The 23,262-nt window shown below is 53.7% G+C and overlaps 2 protein-coding genes and 1 long non-coding RNA gene across 4 annotated transcripts in view; 2 read left to right on the top strand and 1 right to left on the bottom strand.

Moving 5' to 3' along the window:
• The window catches only part of UTP11 (UTP11 small subunit processome component), a 261,807-nt gene that overhangs the window by 36,118 nt on the left and 202,427 nt on the right, over nucleotides 1–23,262 (bottom strand). The window contains exon 1 of one of the 2 annotated variants that reach the window (XM_054802159.1): nucleotides 6,347–6,357. The exons of the other annotated variant lie outside the window; for it this stretch is intronic. The gene's annotated coding sequence lies outside the window, so the exon portion shown is untranslated. Of the gene's footprint in view, nucleotides 1–6,346; nucleotides 6,358–23,262 lie in introns of those variants that run through there. 2 annotated transcript variants of the gene reach the window in all.
• SF3A3 (splicing factor 3a subunit 3) lies at nucleotides 6,661–14,528 on the top strand. The gene is made up of 17 exons (XM_054802143.1): nucleotides 6,661–6,821; nucleotides 6,923–6,970; nucleotides 7,168–7,220; nucleotides 7,697–7,802; nucleotides 8,276–8,348; nucleotides 8,753–8,844; nucleotides 9,272–9,354; nucleotides 9,735–9,873; nucleotides 10,223–10,291; nucleotides 10,643–10,710; nucleotides 11,065–11,172; nucleotides 11,495–11,564; nucleotides 12,266–12,430; nucleotides 12,545–12,655; nucleotides 13,103–13,193; nucleotides 13,593–13,648; nucleotides 14,244–14,528. Exons 1-17 carry the CDS (start codon nucleotides 6,726–6,728, stop codon nucleotides 14,319–14,321), a joined length of 1,506 nt encoding a protein of 501 aa, XP_054658118.1. The 5' UTR covers nucleotides 6,661–6,725; the 3' UTR covers nucleotides 14,322–14,528.
• LOC129195771 (uncharacterized) lies at nucleotides 19,114–20,811 on the top strand. The gene is made up of 4 exons (XR_008573960.1): nucleotides 19,114–19,156; nucleotides 19,439–19,509; nucleotides 20,116–20,211; nucleotides 20,341–20,811. It is a non-coding gene; the product is annotated as an uncharacterized LOC129195771 (long non-coding RNA).

Here is a 23,262-nt window from a genome sequence, read left to right as displayed (position 1 = left end):
TCCCCGTGGCACTCGTGCCTCCCCCTCCTCAAACCACACACCCAGCATCAGCTGTACCAGTCCCGTGGGTTATGGCAGAGGAACAGCAGCTCCTTCCTGCTGCGGGGCTGCAGCGGGTTCCTGGTGCCGGGGCTGCCTGTCTGTCTGTGCCTGCTGTCTGCCCGGGCAGGCTGTTCTGCAGGACAGGACTGAGCAGGACTCAGCTGGTGCCAGCGCTGCACGGGCAGCGATGCCTCCGGGCTGGCTGTTGGGTCGGCTCAGCAGCAGCCAGGATGCCGCACTGCCACGGGAGCTGGTCTGGATCACTGCGATACCGAATCACATCCCGCTGTGCAGACAAGCTTCCTTCCCCCTGCGATATATACTCCCCAGTCCACACATGTAGGCTTTCGGGAGGAGGTTTGGTGGGAAGTTGCTGTGGTCTCTAGTCGGGGTAACAGTGGTTTCCTTCTGGCAGCCTTCCCTGAAGCGGTGCATGCTCATTACTCACTTTTATCAGCCGAGGAGCCATTTATTCCCCTAACATCTGAAACTATTTTCCACAGATTCCTTTACATTTACTAACAGCTGCCATGACTTCCTCTAGGCTTGCCTGCCCTGGCCCCCAGCACCCCGCTCCGTTCCCCCTGCACGGTGGCTTGGCTCCTGTGGGCGCTGCTCCGGCGGCACAGCCCACGGGGCCGTGTGGGACCACGGCACTGGCTCTGTGCGTGCACATTCCTGGCTCCTTCAAAGGCTCCTGCTCTGGCAGCTAACGGGGTGTTTCGAGTAAGATTTTTGTCGTTGTTGCTGCCCTGTGACCTGTGCCGGGCTCTGGTTTTGCCGCTGCTTGGCCTCAAAGGGTGAGCGAGCAGCTCCAGCCCGGGGAGGTTTCCAGCTGAGCCCGTCCTCCAGCAGGAGCACCACAAACCCTTGTTTCTGCAGCGCTGTTTCCAGGGATTAACCACAAAAGGTTTCTGTACAAAGGGCCCCCGGGCTCCTCTTTCAGTCAGCCTCAAGAGCCTCACGTTTTTAGCCAAAAAAGGAAATGACCCAGCTGCACGTAGCACTGGAACATCTGGATTTTATCCCTGTCATGAATGGGTCATGGCTATGCACAGCCCAGTGCCTGATTTACGGGAGGGAGAGGGTGATGTCATGCACAAACATCCCCCGAGACTCCCAGAGTGCGGGTCTAAAACAGTCATGAAAATATTATTAAGCCCAGGCGAACAGTGCAGAGGGGAGGGCAGGGGTGGGGCTGCCGTGCGGGGTGGGATGGGAGCAGGGAAACTCGCTGGGAGCCCAGGGTGGCACCGGGGGTGTGGAAAGAGCCCTAAATGTGCCCGAGCTGTGTTTCCCTGCGCTGCCCGGAGGCTGGGAGCTCGGCACGGGACCAGGCACGGCCTTTGCAGCCTGGACGGGCAGAGACAGGGCCGAGCCGCTGCCTGCCCCAGCCCCAGCGAGGTGTCCCAAAAGGGCTGCTTGCTCTGGGCCAGGGCGAGGGCCAGAGTGAGAGCAGGGGTGGGGATGGGTACACGGACAGGGACATGGTGCCTCTTGGTGCCTGGAAGCAGCCTTGTGTCACGGCCTAGGGCACCAGAAGCAGCCCAGCTCAGCGGTGACGATGGCTGCTCGCTGCTGGCTGTGCAGCGGTGCCCGTGCTGGGCACGTGCCGGCCGTGTGCTTCCTCCCCTGGAGACGGACATGGCTGCTCCCGGCTCAGGCTCGCTGCGGGCAGCAGTTTTGCTTCCCAGGGGTTTATTCTCTTTCCAGCCAGAGTTTCCCCCGGAGGAGAGCTGAGCTGCTGGTGCATCGGGTACAGTGTGCGCAGCGGTGACGTGTGCCGGTGTCCCAGAGCTGATGGGAGCTGTGCAGCTGGAGAGTGAGCTCTGCCTGCTCCTGCCTGCGGTTGAGCAGGAGGGAAGGGCTAATTTCAGCTCCCAGCTGCCTGCTGGCGTTTGCCCCTTTTCCAGCTGTAGCTGCACACGGGTTCAGACAGTGCGTCAGATTACTGAGCTGGTAATGCCTTGTCTGAGCTCTCCAAACCGAGCATGGACCTGCCTTGGCTGCTCTTGCGTCCCTCCAGGTGACCGGTCAGGAGGCCGTGATGGTGCTGGGTGAGGCTGGAGGCTTGGGCTTGGCCGCACGGTGGTAACGGGCAGGTCTCCAGGGCAATCGCTGCAGGTCCCAGGGCTGGTGGGAGAGCCGATGTTAAAGGGTGAAGAGCTCTCCTTTGTCTCTAGCGTTAGGAGGTGGGATGTGGTTATAGCCAGGCTGAACCCCGCAGACATCTTCTTTATTGTCCCTTTGTCCCCGCCCTGCCAGGGCAGTGCCTAGCAAAGGTCCCAAGGAGGTGAGGAAGGAGCGGGAGCTCAGCTCAAGTCGGTTTGTCCCCGTCATCCCACCTCTCCTTCCGGGAAAACTGCGCGAGGTCCCTCCCTGGTCTGTCCCGCAGGCACAAAGGCTGCTGCTGCTGCTGCTGCGGCACGTGGCACCGAGGGGCTGCAGGGGCTGCACTGCTGCCCCGGGACAGAACGGCACCTCCCGGAGCAGCCATCTCCCACCGGAGCAAACCTTCTCCCAGGTGTGCTGGCCATTTGTGGGGGTGAGGAGCAGGGAGGCCAGGCGGGGGCTGGTCTTGTCCCACCTCAACCCTCCTCATGCCAGCAGCCCAAAATAAAGAGGCCATGTGGCTGGATGGGACGTTGCTAGATTTCAACTCCTTCCCTTTCCAGGGATGAAGTTTCACGCAAAGGGAAATGGAAGAACACTAAGTTCGGAATCTTATCTCTGTTTTTATTTTTAGATAGGCATTCATAAGGAAGAAATGACGTACTTTGGGGGCACCCTGTTGTGCAAGAAAGTAATTAAAGACAATATTCTTACCTTCAGCACTGCTCTCTCCTCAGTGAATTGGCTGTTCCCAGGGCAGGATTGTATTTGTCTGCCATAATTAACCCAAATTTTTTTGTTGTTGCTTTTGGCTTAAAGTAATTTATCAGGCATGGTAGAACAATATGAATAATTTACTTGTAAGTTAAAATTTAATTACAGCTTTGCATTTGGCAAAGTGGGGGCAAAGCACTGGCATGATCCCTTCTTGGCATTTAGGGCGGATCTGAAGAAGGCAATTAAAATCCAAGTGAAAGTGGAAGGTTGCAGCCACGGTTTCTGCGGGAGGACTTCTGCCAGTCACGCTGTTCAAACCCTGTCAGGCAACAAAAGTCTGCACTTCCCGGGTACCACGGGGAGCAGCTCTGACCCGTGAGGGACAGAGCGAGGGCTGCACACCAGATCCATCCTACATGTCTCTTTCTTTCAGGCCTGTTCCACTTTGGACTCTGATTCATGACCACGTAACGCTGCTGGAGCCTCTCAACTCTGCCGGCCCCTGGCATCCCACCCGCGTGGGATGGGGAGGGTTTTCTGCCCCGGCCGCAGGGGCTCGTACCGGGGTGGGTGCACAGTGCTGGCCCTGGGGCCAGGAGCTCTGCCTGGGCGGCCGTGATGAGCACGGGTGACAGGGACACCCGGCGGTGCCGAGCCTGGGCGTTCCCTCAGCCCTCGCCTCGAGCCCAGCCGCAGGAGGTGATTTCACAAGCCGCGTGCTATGGGTAATGACTGCGTCTGGGCTAAGCGACCATGCTGCGAGACCCCGTCTGTCCCGCTTCCTGGGGCTCCAGAGCTTTCGCAGGTAGACAAGGTGGAGGCAGGCTTGCAGGTAGCTCAGGCTCACGGCACGCCTCTGCCCGGGCTCTCCGCACCCAGTGCTCTGTGGGCTGGACACCCGTGCTGCCCGCCCAGCTCCGGGCAAGCCCTGAGGAGCAGTGCTCCCAAGAGGCAGGCCTGCCGTCCCGGGGCCCCGATGCTGCATGCAGGCTGCCTTCTGCTTCCAGATGGGTCCTGGAACGTGCAGGGTGAATGTTTACTTAAGCAAACTCACCATAATTTTGATAAGGGTAATTAAAGCCATGACATTTTCAAGTACTTCTTCCTGTTTCCTCTGTCCTTGTTGCACGTTCTGCAGCAATGCCGCGGCAGAGAGGAAGAGCACGTGCGTGCGGAGGGCAGCATGTGGGTGCGTGGCTGAAGGGCGCTGTGCGGGGTGGAGTTGCTGTGCGGCTGTGGGAGGGGGTGTCGTGTGCTCCCCCTGTGCTTGCATGGGGAGGACGAGCGAGTTTTGGAGCAATTGTCCATGGTTAGGAGGACTTCAGGCACACACCGGGCTGAGCGCTGTGCTGAGTTTCCGAGATGCCAAGGCTGTTTCAGAGTGCACACAGCTGCGTTTGTGCACACATAATACTACAGAAAGCAGCCGTGCTAGCAGTGTGTGGAACAGGACTTTGGGGTATCTATTTAGCTTTCCCCTCTCTCCCACCTTCTGACACCAGCCCAGCCCTTTCCCACCCCTCGACACTGCCCCGAGGCTGCTGCCTGCTCAGATGAGAACGGTTTCACAAGTGTCTCCTGCTTTTAACTTCGCCTCCTCCACTTCGCTGTTGCTCCCTGAGAAAGGTCATAGTGCCTCCAAGGCTGGGGTCAGTCCTGATCCCAAATCCAACGCCAGCATCTCGGGGCAGTTTGTGCCACCAAATATGGTCAGCGCTGGGGAGCGCTGCGGGCAGGCCTGCAGGGCTGGGACGGCAGCCACCGGGAGGGCTCCCGCCTGCAGAACCCCCCGGGCGCTGTGCCCAGCGGGGCTGGGTTGGGCTGCTGCCATGCCAGGGTCCAGCCGCTGCCACGGAGGGACAGGCAGGACTGCTGGCAGGCAGGCAGGGCTGCGTAGCATCGCAGCTCTCCTGGGCACGAGGCTTTCCCTTCTCTCCCAGCACCGAGTGCCGCACGCCCACACTGATTCTGCGCGGCCCGGACAGCACGGAGCCCAGCAGCTCTGCATAAAGCACCATTTTCTTGGTGACTGCTAACTATTTGAGTACAGTTTAAGCTACTGGCCTCACACAACACGACACCTCCTTCACTGAGATTTACTGGACTAGGAACCATAAGCAGTCGCCGTGGCAGCAACCCTCTCCTCCGCTGAAAGCCGTTTGCAGAGGGCCTTGTGCATGCAGCCAGCCCCATGCATGGGGACCCAGCCCTGCTCCTGGCCACGGGGGTCTGCCTGCCCCTTGCTGGGGTTCCCTCTCCAGCCCCTTTTTGCTCTCCACTGTCTGACTCGCGTCCCGTCCTGCAAAGATGACAGCTCCAGGGCCTGGCCCCGGGCTGGAGTGCAGGGGTACCCAGGAGGTGAGGTGGGCTACTGCTGCCGTGTCTGTCACCAGTCCCCTGCTCCCAGATGACACACACAAGCTCTCAGCAAGACGCTCTCTCCCCCAGCCACCATCCCATGGAGCCGTGCTCGGTGGTGGAGCGGAGGCACGGCCCACGCACACCCACCCGGATGGGCTCTGGGGTCCTGGCCGGCACGTCCCCATGGCCTCAGCAGCGAGGGGTACACAGTGTGCTGCCAGGCCTCTGCCAGAGCAGGACGTCGAGCCTGTTAATAACAGCATTGGTAGAAATGGTGGAAAAAGGGGTGCCGCAGAGCTTTGCAAGCCACTCTGTGGGCTCCAGTGCCCAGATTCTGTCCAGGTCATGCTGTCGGCACCTTCGGTTTTGTTGTTGCTTATCTGGCACTTGCGCAATGATCTGTCTCTCCCTGGCAACAGAACGACTAGATAGCCACTCGCAGCTGAGGCACTGGGGAGCTGAGACCACGGAAATGCCAGGGACCTGCTCCAAGGGGACTCCAGCTCCTCAGGCCTCCTCTGACGTGGGCTTCGGCCCGAGCTCTGCTTCTCCCTCTGCTGACCCTGCCTGCAGCGTGTGTGTGGGGGGGGTACACTGCAGTCTTGGGGCCTGTGATTTCCTCCAGCAGCTGCTCTGGATACTAAATCACCTCTCCTGCTGGCCTCAGTCCTTGCTGCTGCTTTCTTGGGCGGGTAGATGGGACAGAAAACAGCAAGCTGTTCCTTTGGGTGTACTCTCAGGTTAGCAGCCTTGCCGTGCCTCATCGCTGCGCCCAAAGCGGCTGCGCAGGTTACTTGTGTGAAGGAGCCAACGCTGACGGCTGAAATCCCTTCCCTGGCTCCCCATCTGCAGAAGAAGGGCCGGGGCCGTGACCAGATCTCCGCGGGCTTCTCCGCAGGCCTCTGGCCCCTCTGCAGAGGTGGCAGCTGTCACCACCCGCGGCACCGGGCCGGCTTTGCCTCCTGCTCCGGAGGGTTTCGCTCAGCAGCCGCCCTGGCAGGGACCCCGCGCCGGGCCTGCAGCATCGGGGTCGGGGACCGAGCCGGGCCCGGGCCGGGCGCTGACGGCCCGGGGCTCGTCGTGAGGGTGCCCGGAGGAACCGAGAGGAACCGGCCCGGTGCCGCCCGGGGGGACGGGGACCCGTGGGCCTGAGGTGGCTCCGGGCCGGGGCTGCCTCCTGCCGGCGGCCCCAAGACGGCCGAGGCCGCGCCGCTGCTGGCCGTGCGCTGCGGCCCGACCCTGGCAACCCGGCACCGGGCCTGGCCCCTCTCCCCGCGGCACCGGGGCTGACCCCCGCCCCGCTCCGCCCCTCCCCGCCCCTCCCCGCCCCGCCAGCATCCGCGGCCGAGCGCCGCCACCGGGCCGGAACCTCCGCGCCGGGCGCGGGCGGGCCCGGAGCCTTCCCGCGAGACACAGGCCGGGCCGGAACGTTCCGGCGGGGCGCAGGCGGGACCGGAAGGGGGGAGCGGACATTTCCGGTCGGGCGCGGGAGGATGGAGACCATCCTGGAGCAGCAGCGGCGTTACCATGAGGAGCGGGAGCGGCTCATGGACGTGATGGTGAAGGAGATGCTCACCAAAAAGTCCACGGTGCGTCCGGGGCCGAGGGGAGGGAGGCAAGGAGGCGGGCTGGCGGGCGGGCGGGCGGCCGCGGCGCGGGCCTGCGCTAACCCTGCTCCTCTGCCCCGCAGCTCCGCGACCAGATCAACTCGGACCACCGGACGCGGGCCATGCAGGACGTGAGTGCGCTGGGACCGGGGGCGGGCGGCGGCTCCGGCAGGCCTGGGGTGGGCTCCGCCGGCGGCCCCAGGAGTAGCAGCAGCACCGCGGGGCGGGCCAGGCCTGTGCCTAGTGCCGCCGGAGCGCCCGGGAATGAGCGGGGCTTGTCCAGGGTAACGTCCCCGTGCGGCCTTCGGGGCTTTCTCTTGTGTTTTAGAGGTACATGGAAGTGAGCGGCAACCTGAGAGACTTGTATGATGACAAGGATGGGTAAGTGCTTGTGCAAACACCTCGTGAAGTGCGTGTGCACCTGAGCGTCTGCTGGATGTGTTTTGCAGATGAAGAACTTGGAGGTTGTTTTAAGTCAGCTGTAAATATATGAGGAGTAATGCTGGTATGTGAGACCAGGAGTCAAGTTCTGAAGACTAAACCTGGTAGAGCGGGACCCAGAGTGCACATTGGATGTGTACATGCTGGATATACACGTTCTGTTATTTTTTTGGTGTAAGTCATGGGGGGAGGCTGTGAGTTGCCTTGAAGGCTTGTAAGTGGAGACTGCAGCCCGTTCAGTGGGAGACATGGCTCAGAGCCTCAAACCGTAATTGTGAGACTGTGGTTTCCAGAGGGTTTGCAGTCAATCTTACTGGAGCTTTGTGTGATCGAAATACAGCACTAGACTTAGAAAAAGATTGTGTCAATGTGTCTGCTTTTCCACTTGTAATCTGTCCTTTCCCTTGAACCCATAGCTTACGGAAGGAAGAACTCAGTGCCATTTCAGGACCAAATGAATTTGCAGAATTCTACAACAGACTGAAACAAATTAAGGAATTTCACCGGAAGCACCCAAATGAGGTAAGTAGTTATGTGCTTCATAAGAATAGGTGATTTGTTGTCCGTTGGACCTCATCGCTGCAATAAACAGACTTTTCGTCCCCCCAGTTTAATTGCCTTAATATGCCAGTATTAAGTACATTAAAATGTCACTTGAGAAAAGACGATGTTCAAGGTTAGGCGGCGCTTCAGAGGCAGTATGTAAGCTCCTGTGAGAGCGGTAAACTAGGAGAAGATGCAAGATGCTAACTGTGTTCTCTGCTTGCTTGCGTTAGCTCAGGAGCGTTCTGCTGCTGAGCTGGCGCTTGGTCTCACCTTTCTCACCTTGGCTGAAGTCAGACTTTTTTTGTGCAAAAGTAATGGTGAAGAAATGCTTTTTATACCTCTTCAGTTAGCAGTTTTATTGTTTGCAACCTACTGTGATTTTATATTAATTATTCTGGGACATTAGTTGAAGTAATAATTTCTTCTGTACCTTCTGTCTGTTCTTGAAGATCTGTGTTCCGATGTCAGTGGAGTTTGAGGAACTGTTGAAGGCCAGAGACAACCCAAGTGAAGAAGCTCAGAGTAAGTTTGTAGTTTTTCTCTGAGGCCAGTTTAGAGTGAAAGCATGGTGGTTGCTCGAGAGGCGTTATTTAAAAATGAGTTGTTAGATCTGTCTTGCATGTTTCAGAATTCTACCTCCCTTTTACTAAATAACTTCTGAAAATTTTTCTTTTGTCATTTAAATTCTTCTGAACTGCAGCCCGCCTGGAAGATTCCACAGTAGCAGTGCTCCTCTTAAGGAGTGTTCTGGTGCTTACACAGAGCAGCAGTCAGATGTCTGATCAATGAGTGTCCCACTTGCATTGTAAACATCATCTTTAAGCACAAATTAGTCCACAGTTAATCCTTTTCCAGTTCTAAAGCATATGTATAATGAGTAGGGAAGATTAAGCTCATAGTAAAGCTTTTCATGATCTTTCCTACAGATCTGGTGGAGTTCACAGATGAGGAAGGGTATGGACGATACTTAGATCTGCATGATTGTTATCTCAAGTACATTAATCTAAAATCATCAGAGGTAAGTGGCTGCATGTGTCTGGGCAGCTTTGGTGCTTAAGGCTGAGAGAAGTTTCTTTGGTTGGTTTGTGGTTATTTGTTGTGTGGTTTTTTCCCTACATAAATAAGTTTATTTCCAAATAGCTATTTCAAAGTCAGTTTGCACATACAGCTCGACAGCATCTGAATTCTGAATGCTGCTTCATGACTCTCCTCTTTTGTTCTCTTCAGTTAATATCTCTCTATCATTAATGTAATGATGGCCTTGTAAAAAGCCTCTGTTTTCTGCTACCAGGTACTGACAGGTGTCTAAGGCAATGTGTTAGCACACAGAGAACCCTGGGAGTTGAGAATAATGGCATGAGCTAGCGCTTTTCTTCTGGTGTGGAAACTGGATGTTAATTTGGCTGTGTGTGTATAAAGTCTGACTCGAACTTTTTTGTTCTTAGAAATTGGATTATATCACTTACTTGTCCACGTTTGACCAGCTCTTTGATATTCCCAAGGAGAGAAAAAATGCTGAATATAAGAGGTGAGCCTTTTTGCCTTCTAGCTTCTTTTATGACACCTGATGAGAAAGAATTTGCTTTTTTAAGCGTACAGCTGCTAAGAATACAGTTAACAGTCAAACTTGTGTAAATTGGTCACTGAGCTATAGTAACTCAGTTGTGTGTCCGAGCCCTGAGAAAACACGCAGAGCAGCAAAACTGTGGAAAGTCACATTCTGCTCTGCGGAAGGACCTTACTTTGTCCTCGTAACTGCTGCATCTAGAAATCGTGTGTTGAAAACTGTCACAATCTTGATGTCGTCCTTTTGGAGTACTAGAGGATAATTACTTTCCAAAGACATGATTAGAGAAATATGGTGGAGGGTTGATACTGAATTACCTGTGCTCGTGATTACTCTGCCAGGTACCTTGAAATGCTTCTTGAGTACCTACAGGATTACACAGATCGAGTGAAACCGTTACTGGACCAGAATGAACTTTTTGGGAAAATTCAGACAGAATTTGAGAAGAAGTGGGAAAATGGAACGTTCCCTGGCTGGCCGGTGAGCAGTCCTTAAGCCCATGTCAATGCTTCTGTATTTGTTAGAGATTTTCTGTGAATGACTTGTGTAAAGTCATCACTGAGGTTAAGCCTAATAGCAAGAGGCGTAGTTGTGTATCACAAAGATGCGATTTAATACAAACTTGAATTTGAAAACCAACGTAACCAGTTTGAAACGAACCTTTTTTAAGCTTTGCTTATTTTGTTGGGTTTTTTTTATTCTTCCATTGTTCAGATTAGTGAGAGAATTTTTCTCTGAAATAAACTGCTTTCCTTGAGGTTAGAATATTATATTGCATGAAGTGTTGTAGGATTTCACAAAGATCTTGCATGTGGTTTTTTCTTGGCAGAAAGAGACCAGCAGTGCACTCACTCATGCTGGAGCCCACCTGGATCTCTCAGCATTTTCCTCTTGGGAGGTATGTTTTCAGTGCTTGGCACATAGCGCTAAATTTTGAGCAGGTGGAAGTTTAGCCATTTTTTGTCTTTTCATAATTTTTACTTGCTGTGCTTTCACTTCTGGCTCTGTGCTCTCAGCTTTGGTTATGCTGATGACTTAATTTCTCCCATTAGGGGGATGTAACTTGAAAGATTTGGTTTGATTTGTCATATTCCTCATTTTTCAGTGCACCCTTGCCAGTCTGTCCTTGGATGCTGTTTGTTGTTTGGGCTTTTTTTTTGTTTTAATGAGTTAAAATGAACATACATCCATATTGTATATTTTTTTTTTAATAGCCTCTCTCTCATTGTTATTTACTTTAACTGAACAGGAATTGGCCTCCCTGGGACTGGACAGATTAAAATCAGCTTTACTGGCCCTGGGACTAAAATGTGGCGGGTAAGGCGCAGTCTTTTTATAGTTCCTTTTCAATTTTTGAGGTCTTCCTGTCTTGCGTTCCTTCATGGGATCCTTGTTTTGTCATCTCTATTGTACAAGAATTACTTTAATGATGTTTGAAAGACAACAGATTGAGAACCAATCAGGGGATACTGCGATCTACTGTTTTGTAAAGCATCCTGTACAGAAGTCTCTTGTATAGAAGAGTTTGGCTTAAGGAATGAAGACAAAGATAATAGGAAATCTCATGATCTCTTAAAAGCTAAATTTAGACTTTTGTTGCATGAATTCAAATAATTCTCGAGTAAATGTAAAGCTATAGTTTGGACTCGTCTCTTCCCTGCTTCTCCGTAGGACTCTGGAAGAGCGTGCTCAGAGACTTTTTAGCACCAAAGGCAAATCCCTAGAAGCACTTGATCCTTCCTTGTTTGCTAAGAATCCAAAGACAAAAGGAAGCAAGAGGTGAGTTCCTAAAGGTCACTCTCAGGTTGATGGTGTTCTCTTCACTTGGATGAGAAGTATTCTATAGGCATCACTCTCTTACTCCAAGAATCTCTCTGTCACGGCTATATTAGAAGCTTTTCATGTTGGACCAAACAGTCCTGAACCAAATGGAAGATACCAGAGCTGAATGGTTTGTGTGCAGTTTAGTTTACACAAGCTGTTTGGTACTTGTTTCTGTTTTCTTGCTGTGTACAAGTGAAATGTGTCTCAGAAGTTCAGTGTACACATGGTGTTTGCAGCTCTGGCATGGACTTCATAAAGTTTCTGTATCTGTTTCCAGAGACACTGAAAGAAATAAAGATCTTGCATTCCTGGAAGCTCAGATTTATGAGTATGTGGAAGTTCTTGGGGTAAGGATTTTATTTTGTCTTTGAGCTTTTTATTTCAGAGCTGTCAAATAGTGACTGGAAGGTCATCTACATCTTTACCTGGTGCTTTCACAGATAGCATGCCCAGAAGAGTTATTGTCATGCCCAGAGTTGTAGTGTTTTAAAGTGCATGTTAGCAGGTAGCTTTTTCTGTCAGTAAGTAGGATATGATGGATTACATTTATATTTCTATTAGCTAATTATTTGGCAGGCTTTTGTGAACAGACCCAGCTACAGAAGCTACATGTTCCCTTGGGGAAGCCTGTCCTGTCTTTTTTTTTCTTCTTTTTTTTTTTCTTCTTCTTTTAGGCACCACATCAATGTAGATAATTTCTATTTTATGCCGAAGTCACAGCGTATTGCAAACCTTTACTTGTTCTGCCTTGATGCTTGCCTTAAATCCTTGCTTCAGTTTGGGCTGATTGCTGTTAGTAGGGTAGCTGTTGCTGTTAGCTTGTCATCTTGGAAGTGCTAATGGTAGTACAAGTTTTTCATTCTTTGGAAGTAGGAAATGTTATACTAAAAACTTAAGTTGTTGGGCTAAGTAAAATGAGAGTTCTGTCTTGTACTGGTTTTCCATTCGCCTCTGTACACTGAGGAAGTGTTTCACACTGCATGAGTTTGCCCTTATTTTGTTGCTGTTGTGTTGTGTGAACAATTCCTTCTCTTTTCTCACGCTCTAGGAACAGAGACACCTCACTCACGAGAATGTGCAGCGTAAGCAAGCACGGACCGGGGAAGAGAGGGAGGAGGAGGAGGAAGAGCAGATCAGTGAGAGTGAGAGTGAAGATGAAGAAAATGAAATAATTTATAATCCTAAAAATCTGCCTCTTGGTTGGGATGGCAAGGTAACTGAGGTTGTCGGGTCTGGAAAAGTGGGAGATGTCCCTGACTCCATGCCGCTCTTCTGTTTGAACCTGCCTTGCCATTTGGCCTAACTTTTGTTTCTCTTCGCTTGTCAGCCAATCCCATACTGGTTATATAAATTACACGGCTTAAACATCAACTACAATTGTGAGATTTGTGGTAACTACACCTACCGAGGGCCCAAAGCTTTTCAGCGTCACTTTGCAGTAAGTAATGTTTTGGTACAACATCATCAGTACTATGTTCAGATCACCTTAATAACAAGGAACTAGTAAATCACTGCAGTGCCTGAGCGGCACTTCTTCCACTTCCAAAATGTGGGTCTGGGCTGATGCTGCAGGGCCGCGCTATTGGAACTGTAAATTATGTAGGGCACACTAAGATGTCTTCTGCAAATTTCTGTATGGTCCCTTCTTGTTTGAACAATTCCAGTATCCAGGTCTGATTGCTGCAGAATGCCTATTGACTGCCACTTCATTGCTACTGTCTAAAATACGGAAAAAATATTTTCAAGAGGTTTTTAGGACTGGTAGATTTGTATTTTGATAGTATTTGTTTCACCCTGTCTGGAGTTAGTAAGTCTTTTAGTCTTTGGCATTGTGTATGTAGGGGCATTCCCTCTTGTAGGCTGACCTCTCGCCTCTTGTCCCCAGGAGTGGCGACACGCTCACGGGATGAGATGCCTGGGCATTCCCAACACTGCGCATTTTGCCAATGTCACACAGATTGAGGATGCAGTCTCATGTAAGTAGTGATGACAGAACAGGGAACATGTGGCATAAGAACACTCATATTAGCTCTTGCCAAAAATTAATTCTTGCCTAAAAGAAACCAGACAGGTAAAGCCTTGATCTCCCAAACAAGCCATTATTATATCTGGAGCTGTATCTCTGAAGTATTGTTTTTGGACCTTTTGTCTCTTGTGTCCCATCCTGGATGATCACTTTAAAGCCTTGTTTGCTTTAGTTCTTCTGCCTTACAGTAAATGGTACTGGGGAATGATACATTTGTAATGGTTATTAGATACATTCCTGGACTGCTGAAGTGACAGTGTTTTAAAAGTTCATGTGTATGTTTTACTAGATTAAAAATTAGTATCTCAAGGGAAATGGCATCAGATCCTGTTTGACTTTGTATTTACAGTGTGGGCAAAGCTGAAACAACAGAAGGCTTCAGAGAGGTGGCAGCCTGATACGGAGGTGAGATGTTCTGGAGGCATTTGGATGTCTCTAGTCCTGTGTTCGTGGGAACCCCCAGTTACCTGGCTTTGTCAAAAGAATTTCTAAGAGAGTCCCCTGCATGCTAGAGCAATTAGCAGGAACCTATGCTGCTGGTTGCATAGCTCCTGTGAGTGGTGGTACACGAAAAGCACTTCTGCGGCTGTGTTGGAAAGTAGTTCTGGTAGGACAGACTCAGCCCTTTGAGAATCTTTGAATACGCTGCTTTACAGTACCAGTGTCATCTTGGTTTTGTGAGAAGAAAAACTGGTGAACAGCATGTTCACTTATACTAGTGCCTTTTCTTAAACTGCTGTCTCAAACCATTTTTCAGCACTGTGCAGGGCAACTGTGGGAAATACAGTCTGTAGTACAGCTTGTAGTTATTCTGACTCTGAATAAGATCTTCCCGCGGAGCCTGCCGGTAGGTCCACTGCAAACCTTCGGTAGCGAGGTTCTAGGTTCTTGGCAGGATGATCGTGCTCAGTGGGTGCTGCTGGAGCTGAAATCCAAATGCTGTAGTACAGCCCGAGTCAGGCTGTGTCTGGGTGTTTCTGAACTGTTCGTTCCATTCTAGGAGGAATATGAGGATTCCAGTGGGAACGTGGTGAATAAAAAGACCTATGAAGACTTGAAACGTCAAGGGCTGCTGTAGCTTTTCCTAAGTGAAGGATTTCATGTCTGGAAAGCAAGTGGAGCAGTGTCAGTAGCTGTGACTCTTCCTCAGTTTCTGGATTTGCTATGTGCATGAATATAGATTTCAAGGATACTTTATAGAATCACTTTCTAGTAATCCCCTTGTGAAAAGCAGACTTGTGACATTTTATATTAAAAGAAAAATAAACCAATTTTAATTTAGGAAGTGCTGAGAGACTTGTCTCCTTTTGTGTGCTGGAAGGAAGAGATTTGATTACAATATTTTTAAAATGTTTTTTACACATTTTGAGTTGTCAGAAACAATTGCTTCTCTCTTATTCCCGTTCTGATGGGCTCCTTTGCAAAACAAAGTTATTTGGCTTGCGTTGCTGCTTTTACCTCAGGTCTGTCTCCCTGTGGAGCTTTGTCCACTGGGATTTTTTCAGGGAATTAATAATAGAGCTTGATTTAGGTTGGGCTGTGTGGGCAGTCTGCGGTAGTGTCTCCAGCACTGCGGCTGTCCCTGTGCCCCTCCAGCCCCTTGGGTGGGGTTCCAGTCTGGTATAGCGTCGGCTTGCGTGACGCCTCACAAAAACCCGTTTGTGTCGCTGTGCGGGGCCCTTTGCATCTGCCAGGTGCCGTGGAGCAGCAGGTAACAAACGCTTCCCCCGGGTGATGGTTTGCGCAGCCGGTGGTTGGCAGGGCTGGGGCCGGTTGCTGGCACCGCGGTGCGAGCCTGTGCGGCAGGTACCGCAGCTGCTGCGGGTGCTCGGAGGCACTCCACCGCCAGCAGCGGCTGCAGGCTTCCAGGGAGCAGGCGGGCAGGGTGAGTCAATGCTGCGGGCTCTTTCCTTTCCCTGCCCCCGGGGTGTGAGGCCGTGCCTGGTGGGTGTTTGCCCTGGAGCTGGTGCGGTGGCACCCTGCTCGGTAAGGTCGTGCGGACCTGGCCTGGGTGGTGGCTGCCCTGGTTGGGAAGGTGGGAGACACTCCAGCCCGCATGGCCTCCTTCGCTCTGAATGAACAGCCGCGGTCTCTGCACAAGCTTCAGCCGTTCCAGGTCCTCGGGGAATGCTAAATGGGCCTAAATCACAAGAGTTCTGGAGAAGGAGTGTTACAGTTCTCCTTGGGGAACTTGGCCATGGAGCCTGTTTGGAGTCACGTCTCTGCTGTTGCCTTAGCTAAACAGATAAAGATTTTGAATGAAAGCAGAGAGATTCTGACAACGGAGATCTGGGTGTCATGGGAGACACCGAAGCAGGTAGAATTTCCCAAACTGTGGGGGTGAGTGGCCGTGGTGCCCTGGCCGGGCAGGTGGGAATTCCTGTGTGAAAGGGATGTGTATGCCACTGTCCTGGGCTGGGGGCTGCGGTGTGGGCTGGCAGAGAGGGGAGATGCATGCAGAGAGGGACAGGTGGGAAGGATGTGACTCTTTATTGTGAGTTAACCAGAAATATTTGAGTGTTGGCAGTGCAATGGCTCTTTATAATCCACCTCTCGCTAGGGAAAGCTACTTTAGCTGTAAATGTTCCTGTTTATGTTCCACATGAGTTGTGTGCCAGAACTAATAGGCCTGTGTTTCGCCGTTTGGCAGATCCTGAGGGCTCGTTGCGTAGGCATGTCTGGAAATGGGCTTTTTTCACACTAGACTTTTGTCCATCCACAGCAAGAACTGCTAGGGAGAGTCTCTCTTGCTGCTCTGAGGGCTGGTGGGCTTGGGTCGTCCCGCAATGGGTGCTGCTGCCGGTGGGTCACGTCTTCATTTGCAACAGCATCAGCAAACTGCTGCGTGGTCCCAGGTGTCATCCAAAACTACCTTGCCTTCCTGCTCCTGGCAGCTGCCCGCAGCTCTGCGTATTGCCTGCGAGCGCAGGTGGAGGGTTACCACACCAACCAGAGCACGTGGCTCCCTGGGGGGCTCCTGCTCGCCAGCAGCCGTGCCGTGCCCCTGGGCCCTGTTTGCAGCAGCCTTGGTGGTTCTGGAGAGCCTCTCGGGAAGGGGCCACTGTGGATGTCCTGGGGCCGAGCCCGCACAGCTCAACACCGCTCCTGCCAGCACGCAACCACACGCAGCGCTGTGCTGCGGCCCTGGGGCTCGTACTGGAGGCAGAGTGCAGACCCATACTGGGGCGTCTGCCCCTCGCCTCTGCGGGGGCAGCTCCCTGCACCCGCTGGCAGCCAACCATGGCGCTCAGCAGCAACGCAGGTGGGAGCCGGGCGAGCCCCCGGCAGCTGCCTGCTCTCCCCAAAGGTGCTTGCAGCCGGTGTCCTAGGGGTGCTCTGTGTCTCCTGCACAGCCCAGGCACAAACACGCCCCAGGGAGCTCCCCTTGGGAGCGGGCACCCGGCGCTGCTGGGGTGCGTGGCTGTGCTGGCCAGCACCGTGCCGGTGGCTCAGGGGTTTCAGTCCGGGGTAGGCAGCTCCCGGACCCCTCTGCGCCTGTCCAGCTGCCTCTGCTGCAGCTCTGGCAGGAAGGGCCTGACTGTTGCTCCCTGAAGTCCAGGCAAGCACAGCAACAAGGGCACTGAATTACGTGGTAATTTATATGTTAGATGATTTCTGGGTTGAGAGCCTGTTGAGAGAACCTGGACAGCAGTTTTCAGAGGTGCTGTTGGTGGGTGTTATTGTCAGGCATTTATTTCTGCCTTAAAAGCCTGTCCTGCCACTACGGGGACCAAAAATGTAGTGCTGAACAACCTGGATTTCTCTGGTGTCCCACAGTGCCCAGAATAAGGGCTGTAGAATTTCCTAGGAGAAAGGTTTCTTCAAAAAAAAGACCTCAACAGGGAAAGTCTCTTCTAGGTAACTTGTTCTGATAGTGTTTCTGCCACCTCACCCCGAGCAGTGCGCTGGGCAGACTCAGGGAACACGCGCTGCTATGACCGTGGCCGGACTGTCCCCGCCTGCTGCCCAGCTCTGACCGTGCCCCTTCCTGCCAGGTCCCAGGTGAAGTTGCTGCTGGATGAAGATGGCAGGTCGCCGATGGCTTGTCCCCCCTGTTCAAGGTAACGGAGGCTCTGCTGCGGCATGGAGAGTGGCGTCCGTCCCAGCGTGCCCAGGACGTCCGTCCGTGCCCCAGCTGTTGGAGAATGTGCCAGAGGTTCCCTGGGGTGAGGGGTGGCTGCTGGTCACCCAGGGCTCTGGGCAGGCGGGGGAGGTCTTTCTGCAGCAGGGCTGGTCCCCCGTGGCCAGCACGGGTCCCTGACTGCAGGTGTGTCTGTGGGGCTCCCCACGACCTCCCCGAGGGGAACTGGCCACCACCCTGCTCCAGGGAGGCTGGTGGGGGCTGGATTTGGTGTTCGGAGGGTGACCTGCCCATGCTGCTGGGGTGGCTCTTTGGGCTGTGGGTAAAGCAAGCATCAGACATGGTGGTCTCAATAGTCCCTCATCCGTTCCAGGCCTGCTGCTCTGCACCTTGGCTCTGCACCTCTGTGTCCAGGACCCTCTTGCCACAGCAGGTGAGCTCTGCACCCCAAGGGAAACCTGGGGCTCTTGTGGGGAGCGGGGCAAAGGCAGCGTGGTGCAACGGGGACTTTGTCCCTGTCCCCTCCAGGCTGTATTCTGTAGGATGGAGCTGCACTGAGCTACCTTTTTTCAGGGTTTTGACCCCAGAAAAGCCTGTTCTTCACATGCAGTGTGGCTGGAAGGGGGAGGGAGAAGCTGTTGTAACATCTGTCCGTAGTGCTGCTGCAGTAGTCTGTTGTCTGACCTACTTGCCAGGCTGCCGGGTCGTTGGCTGCAAACAGACCTTGTTTGGGACGTCCTGTCACTTCTTGCCATCCACATCCCAACCACAGTGTGACTGATGCTTCCCGCAGAGACCTTTGGACTGTGTGGAGGCTCAGGAGGGGATGCAGGGTGTGCTGAGCGCGAGGTTGGCGTTTCCTTCACCAGTTGGGAGCTTTGTGTTTTCCAGATCACAACATGGCCGCCAACGCCTCGGTGGCCGCCAACGCCTCGGTGGCCGCCAACGCCTCGGTGGCCGCCAACGCCTCGGTGGCCGCCAACGCCTCGGTGGCCGCCAACGCCTCGGTGGCCGCCAACGCCTCGGTGGCCGCCAACGCCTCGGTGGCCGCCAACGCCTCGGTGGCCGCCAACGCCTCTGTGAACAGTACAGAAGAAACACCGGTAAGGAGAGGAGAGGAAAGGAGAGTAGAGGCAGCTGTTGGCCGGGCTGTTACAGCCCCATGGGCAGGGTCTGTAGCCCAACTGGTCTCTCACGGGAGCCAGGAGTCCCATGAGAGCATCTCCTGGTGTGGAAGGGGAGCACCTTGGGCACAGCAGGAGGGTGCGCAGAGGCAGCCCCTCCAGACAGCGGGGCCATGGTTGGGGACAGCACCACGGTGCTGTACGAGGAGGTTTCACTGCCCAGTGATGCCCTGGTGTGTTTTTCCTCCAGCTCACCTGCCAGAGTTTTCAGTGCTCTGGGGAGAGGTGTTACCAGGATGAAGCCCATGCCAATGAAACTGTGACCTGCCGTAATGAGACTTACTGTGAGGTACGGAGCTCGCTGAGATGGAGGCACGGGGGGGCTGTGATAGGGAAAGTCTGTTTTCCCTTTCTTTATATCGGGAATCCGCAGTACTCTATTAAATCTGTGTAAATCTCCTATTTCCCTTCTCCCTCTCTGTTGCAGTCTGTCAGTTACTTTTGCTCCTTCGTAATGGCATCTCTTCATGCTCCTAGCATTTTTTCCTTTCCAGCTTTATCGTTTCTCCAGCACAAACTACACAGCCAGGTGCAGCAGCGCGTGCGGCACTGAGATGTGCAGGACCAACAGCAGCGTGAACACGCAGCAGTGTGCCCTGGACTGCTGCGACTCCCCGCTCTGCCTGCAGCTCAATGCCAGCTCCTACGGTAACTGCCCGCAGGGTCCCCGTGGCGGTCTGAGGTTAATCCTGCTGCACAGGGGGGAGACGGGCGGGCAGAACCCCATTGCAGAGGGATGGCTATGACCGCATCGCCACATCTCCTCTGCCCTGGGGCTTGCTCTCCTTCAGAGCTGGGGTGAGGGGAAGGGGTGGTCCAGCAGCTCCGGCTGCAGCGTGAGCCGTGCTGGTGAACCTGTCCCGTGTGTGGAGGGCTCTGAGCAGGCTGCGGGCCGGGCACAGCCTCACAGGGCTCCCTGTGTGTCTGCAGGTGACCTGCCAACCACCACCGTGTCACCTACCACCACAACCGCCACCACCACCCGAGCTCCCCCCCGAAACGTAGGTACCAGCCGGGCAGATGCTTCTGTGGCTGCAGGGTGTCCTGGGGGCTGCGGCTGCCGGGACCGCTGAGCTCCCACCTGAGCAGGGGGAGAGGGAAGGGTCCCTCCTGCACCTGCTTTACAGGGTAAAAAGCTGCCTCTGGAAGTGGAACAAATCTGTAATGAGCTTTGAAAGGAGAGAGTCCCTAACGAGCCCTGTCAAACAGACGTTTTCCTGAGCTCAGCACTTGCATCCATTCAAGCAGTTTGAACCGACTGTGTGGTGAGCCTTCCTCGCAGCCGCAGGGAGGGTGCAGGGACCGACGGGGCACTGCAGCCTTTCCCTGAGCCTACATGGAGGGGAAGATGCTTATCTTTTCAGAGCACTGTTAAGAGGAAGGAAAAGGAGGTTTGAAATTTGTTTGCTATGCTGCAGGAAACTTTAGTCTTTTATCTCTCTGTATCTAAAATGCCTGAGACAGCACTGGCCACATACCAAGAACAGAGGGGGATTCAGAAAGGAGCCCTCAGGAAAGAAGGGCTGTCTGAAATTCAGTTCTTGTCCTGGGAGTCCTGCTCTCCAGACCGATGAATATACAGTGTCTTCTCTGTCCCTCTCTTGTAGGGGAAAGTGTGTGCAGCATTCTCCTGTCATGGGGACGGATGTTTCAAAGGCAAGACGACTGTTGCTAGATGCATCGTGGGGCATGACTTCTGTGAGGTATGGCTTGGGGCTAAAAAGCAGGACAGCTCATGAGCTGGGATGTGCCCAGGAGCCTGGGTTTGTCCCTGTAATGTGAATACTAAAGGCTTGGCAGGATCCCCAGGCTAATGTGTCTCCTCCTTCCAGATGAAGAAGACCGGCTTGAATTACATAGCAGGATGTAGCAGAGCCTGCAAGGCTGCCAAACCAGTCTGTGCCAGTGGGATGAAGGCTGCCTGTTACCAGGAGTGCTGCGCAGCCAGCCTGAAAGCTAGCTGTCTGAAACTGGATGGCAAAGTTCACGTCAATAGCGCTGGGCAAGCCGCTCTGGCCCCAGTCTTGAAGCTCATGGCATGTGGGGTGGTCCTGCTCCTCAATTACAGGGTCTCAGTTTCTCTCCGGGGGTAAGCAGTAGGCTGGGTGCTCCGCAGCCTGCCCTCCTGCAGCGGAGCTCCGCAGCGCTCGTTAGGATCCTCGTTGCTTCCTGACTTCAGCCAAGGCCGCTACCGAATGCCCTCTGTTACGTCCCTGTCCCAGGAACAAGGTGGCCCAGTTGCAGGTGGCTGCTGCTCCCCCTGTGCAGATGCTTCCCACCCACGGGGTGACCCCAGGCCTCTGAGCGAAACACGGTGGCAGTGGCTGCAGGTTGCTGATGGGCTCCGGTCTCTGTTTGTGTTGTCCTGTGCACCTTGCTTCGAGAAGAGGCTGCGGGCATCTGCTTGGGCGCTCTGCCCAGGGACTCCTCCTCCCACTTTTGAGCTGTCCACGGGTGGAAGTGGGGCTCCCTCCCGGCGCAGTGAGCCGGCACCCTGCTTCGTACCTCTGGCTGGTCACAGCGATGACGTTGGTTCCCTGCCCAAGCCCCTGCAGAGCAGGGGGGACCTGAGCAGCTGCCCTGTGGGATGCCCTCCTCTGTGGGATGCTCTCCCCTTTCCACCTGCTTCCCAGTCACAGTTCAAGCCTCTTCTGGGTTACCACGGGAGAGGATGAATTTCTGGTGCCCCAGTGCCTTGCTCGTGCTTTGTGAGCAGCCCTTCGTACCTAAGCCAATGTCGTGTGCAAGGAACACCGAAGCGCGTGGCAGAAGCCAGGTCTCCTCTTGTGCCCCTTTCCTGGGTGGCTGGTTAGGCAGGAAAGCCCTTCCATTAGCATGCTTCAGCAGCAGTAGTTTTTTCCCTTTGTCTTTCCAACAGCAGCTCGTGCAGCTGCCCTAAGGGCTGGCTGGCAGGGTACGGGTTACTGACTTGGCTGCTTGAAGCTGTTCCTGAAGCCCACCGGAGGAAAACTTCCTTCCCCTGGGGGCTGCTCACGCAGCACACGACTGCCGCTCTTGCACAACTACCAGAGGGCCACCACCATGGGCCCTCCGTGTCTGCTCGTGGGCAGCTGCACGTGCTTGGGGTTCGCTACGCTTGGCTTGGTAGTTGCCCTGCACAGGACCCTGCTGCTGATCCCAAATCCCACCTCCCACCCCTAAGCTCCACTCTAAATCCTGCACCTTCCCAGGATGGGCGAGTCCTGGCTCCTGTTCGGTGTCTCGCATTTCAGTGAATTTCAAATACTTATAATCCAGACTCCCCAGCGTATCCAACCTGTGCGCTAAGGAAGCTACAAAGAGGTATTCTTCCCTGCCCTGCTAAAAACCTTCCAAGCTAATTAAGGATTCTGAGAGCTGCTGCAGTGTGCGCCTCTGCGCTGCGGGGACTGCAGATGCTGGAATGAGTGACCTCAGGAGTAGGAACAAGAGGGTGTTAAGCCTGCTTAAAAACCAGAACATTCTGCCTTGACTGAAGGCACAGGGTCTGCTCTAGTTAATAATCCACTTGCAGCGCAGCCTTTCTGAGCACCCTCCTACTTGTTAGTTTAAAACTGCTCTGGTATTGCAATATGTCTTGTTGGGGTAAGTAAAATTAGTAACTCTGTGTTTCATCTCCAAGTCTTAGGCAGGAAAATGGGATTAATCTAAAAGTGTCTCATGTTTTAGATGATCCTGTTTCACATTTACAGCATTTGCCTGTAACGTGAACCACCTTCCCCCCCCCGGCGCTCCCAAAGCCTGCTATTGCATCACAGGGAGCTGGTGCGTAGCTCGTCGGGCAGAATTCACCCGTGTCAACGCGCTGCCGATCGTGCAAACACACGCTCCGCTGTCCTCTGCCCTGTTGTCTCTTTAAAGAAAAGATTGCAAAAATATAAAAATCCATGTGTCAGTCCCCAGGTCGGTGCTGGGTGTTTTGAGCGTGGCTGAACACGACGGGACGCGTGGGAAGGGAGGGGAGAGCGCGGGCGTGCTGGGTTGAGGCACGGCGCTGGCTGGCCCTCGAAGCTTCGTTCTACCCCCAGCAGAAACGCTTTGCTCTGCCAGCCCTTAGAGGTGCTGTGGGCTGAGAGAGAGGTTCTCGTGCAGCGGATGTGGGACTGGATGTAAAAAGCCTGACTGAAACGATAGCTGTCCCCTTCCACGCTGCAGGGCAGCCTCAGCCAGCCTGTTGTTCTGGTGCGTCGAAACCGCAGCACAGGGTCTGGGGTGTGTTTTTAATTTGTTTGAGGCCACAATGTCAGCATATCCACAGCAAGTGAAAACAGGATGAAACACAGGCATTTTTTTTTTTTATCTCAAAAATACCATCCAGTACCACATTTCTTGTAAGAATAGAGGTTTAGCGTTTACAGCAGATATTTCAGACTGTTCTCCTTTCATTTCCTCTTTGCAGTCTCTTGTCCACTCTGCACGGCTGCTGGAGCATCGGGAAGGGAGCGGAAAGGCAGACGGCAGAGTGGTTACTTGAGCAGAGACCGCTTGCTTTTTTCCTAATCTCTAGATCTCGGCTATTGCTCCTACAGCTGTGGAAAGAGCTGACTTAGGCCAAACTGTCCTATCTCTACTATGCAAAAGACTCTGGTGACATTTTCTAGCACCTGTGTACACGTTCTGCAGTAATTAATTTGCCTGCTAAACCGGCAGCTCAAAAGCTGGCTTGTGCCAGCTGGGCCTTCTTGAAATTCAACAAGAAATTAATGCAAAGCGCTACTGAAAAAAGAGCATCTCCTGCTTTTACTAGGAAATTA

This window comes from Grus americana, chromosome 23 (assembly GCF_028858705.1).
Source record: "Grus americana isolate bGruAme1 chromosome 23, bGruAme1.mat, whole genome shotgun sequence".
Taxonomy (NCBI): domain Eukaryota; kingdom Metazoa; phylum Chordata; class Aves; order Gruiformes; family Gruidae; genus Grus; species Grus americana.
The sequence above is the reverse complement of the archived record's forward strand: the minus strand, read 5'-3'. Positions and strand labels throughout refer to the sequence as shown.

Bases quoted from the DNA above. Each gene is read 5' to 3' on its own strand.
- SF3A3 (XM_054802143.1), top strand. From the start codon at position 6,726: ATGGAGACCATCCTGGAGCAGCAGCGGCGTTACCATGAGGAGCGGGAG. The intron at 12,431-12,544 runs GTAACTGAGGTT...TTCGCTTGTCAG, and splicing joins CTCTTGGTTGGGATGGCAAG to CCAATCCCATACTGGTTATA. The intron at 13,194-13,592 runs GTAAGTAGTGAT...TTGTATTTACAG, and splicing joins GATTGAGGATGCAGTCTCAT to TGTGGGCAAAGCTGAAACAA.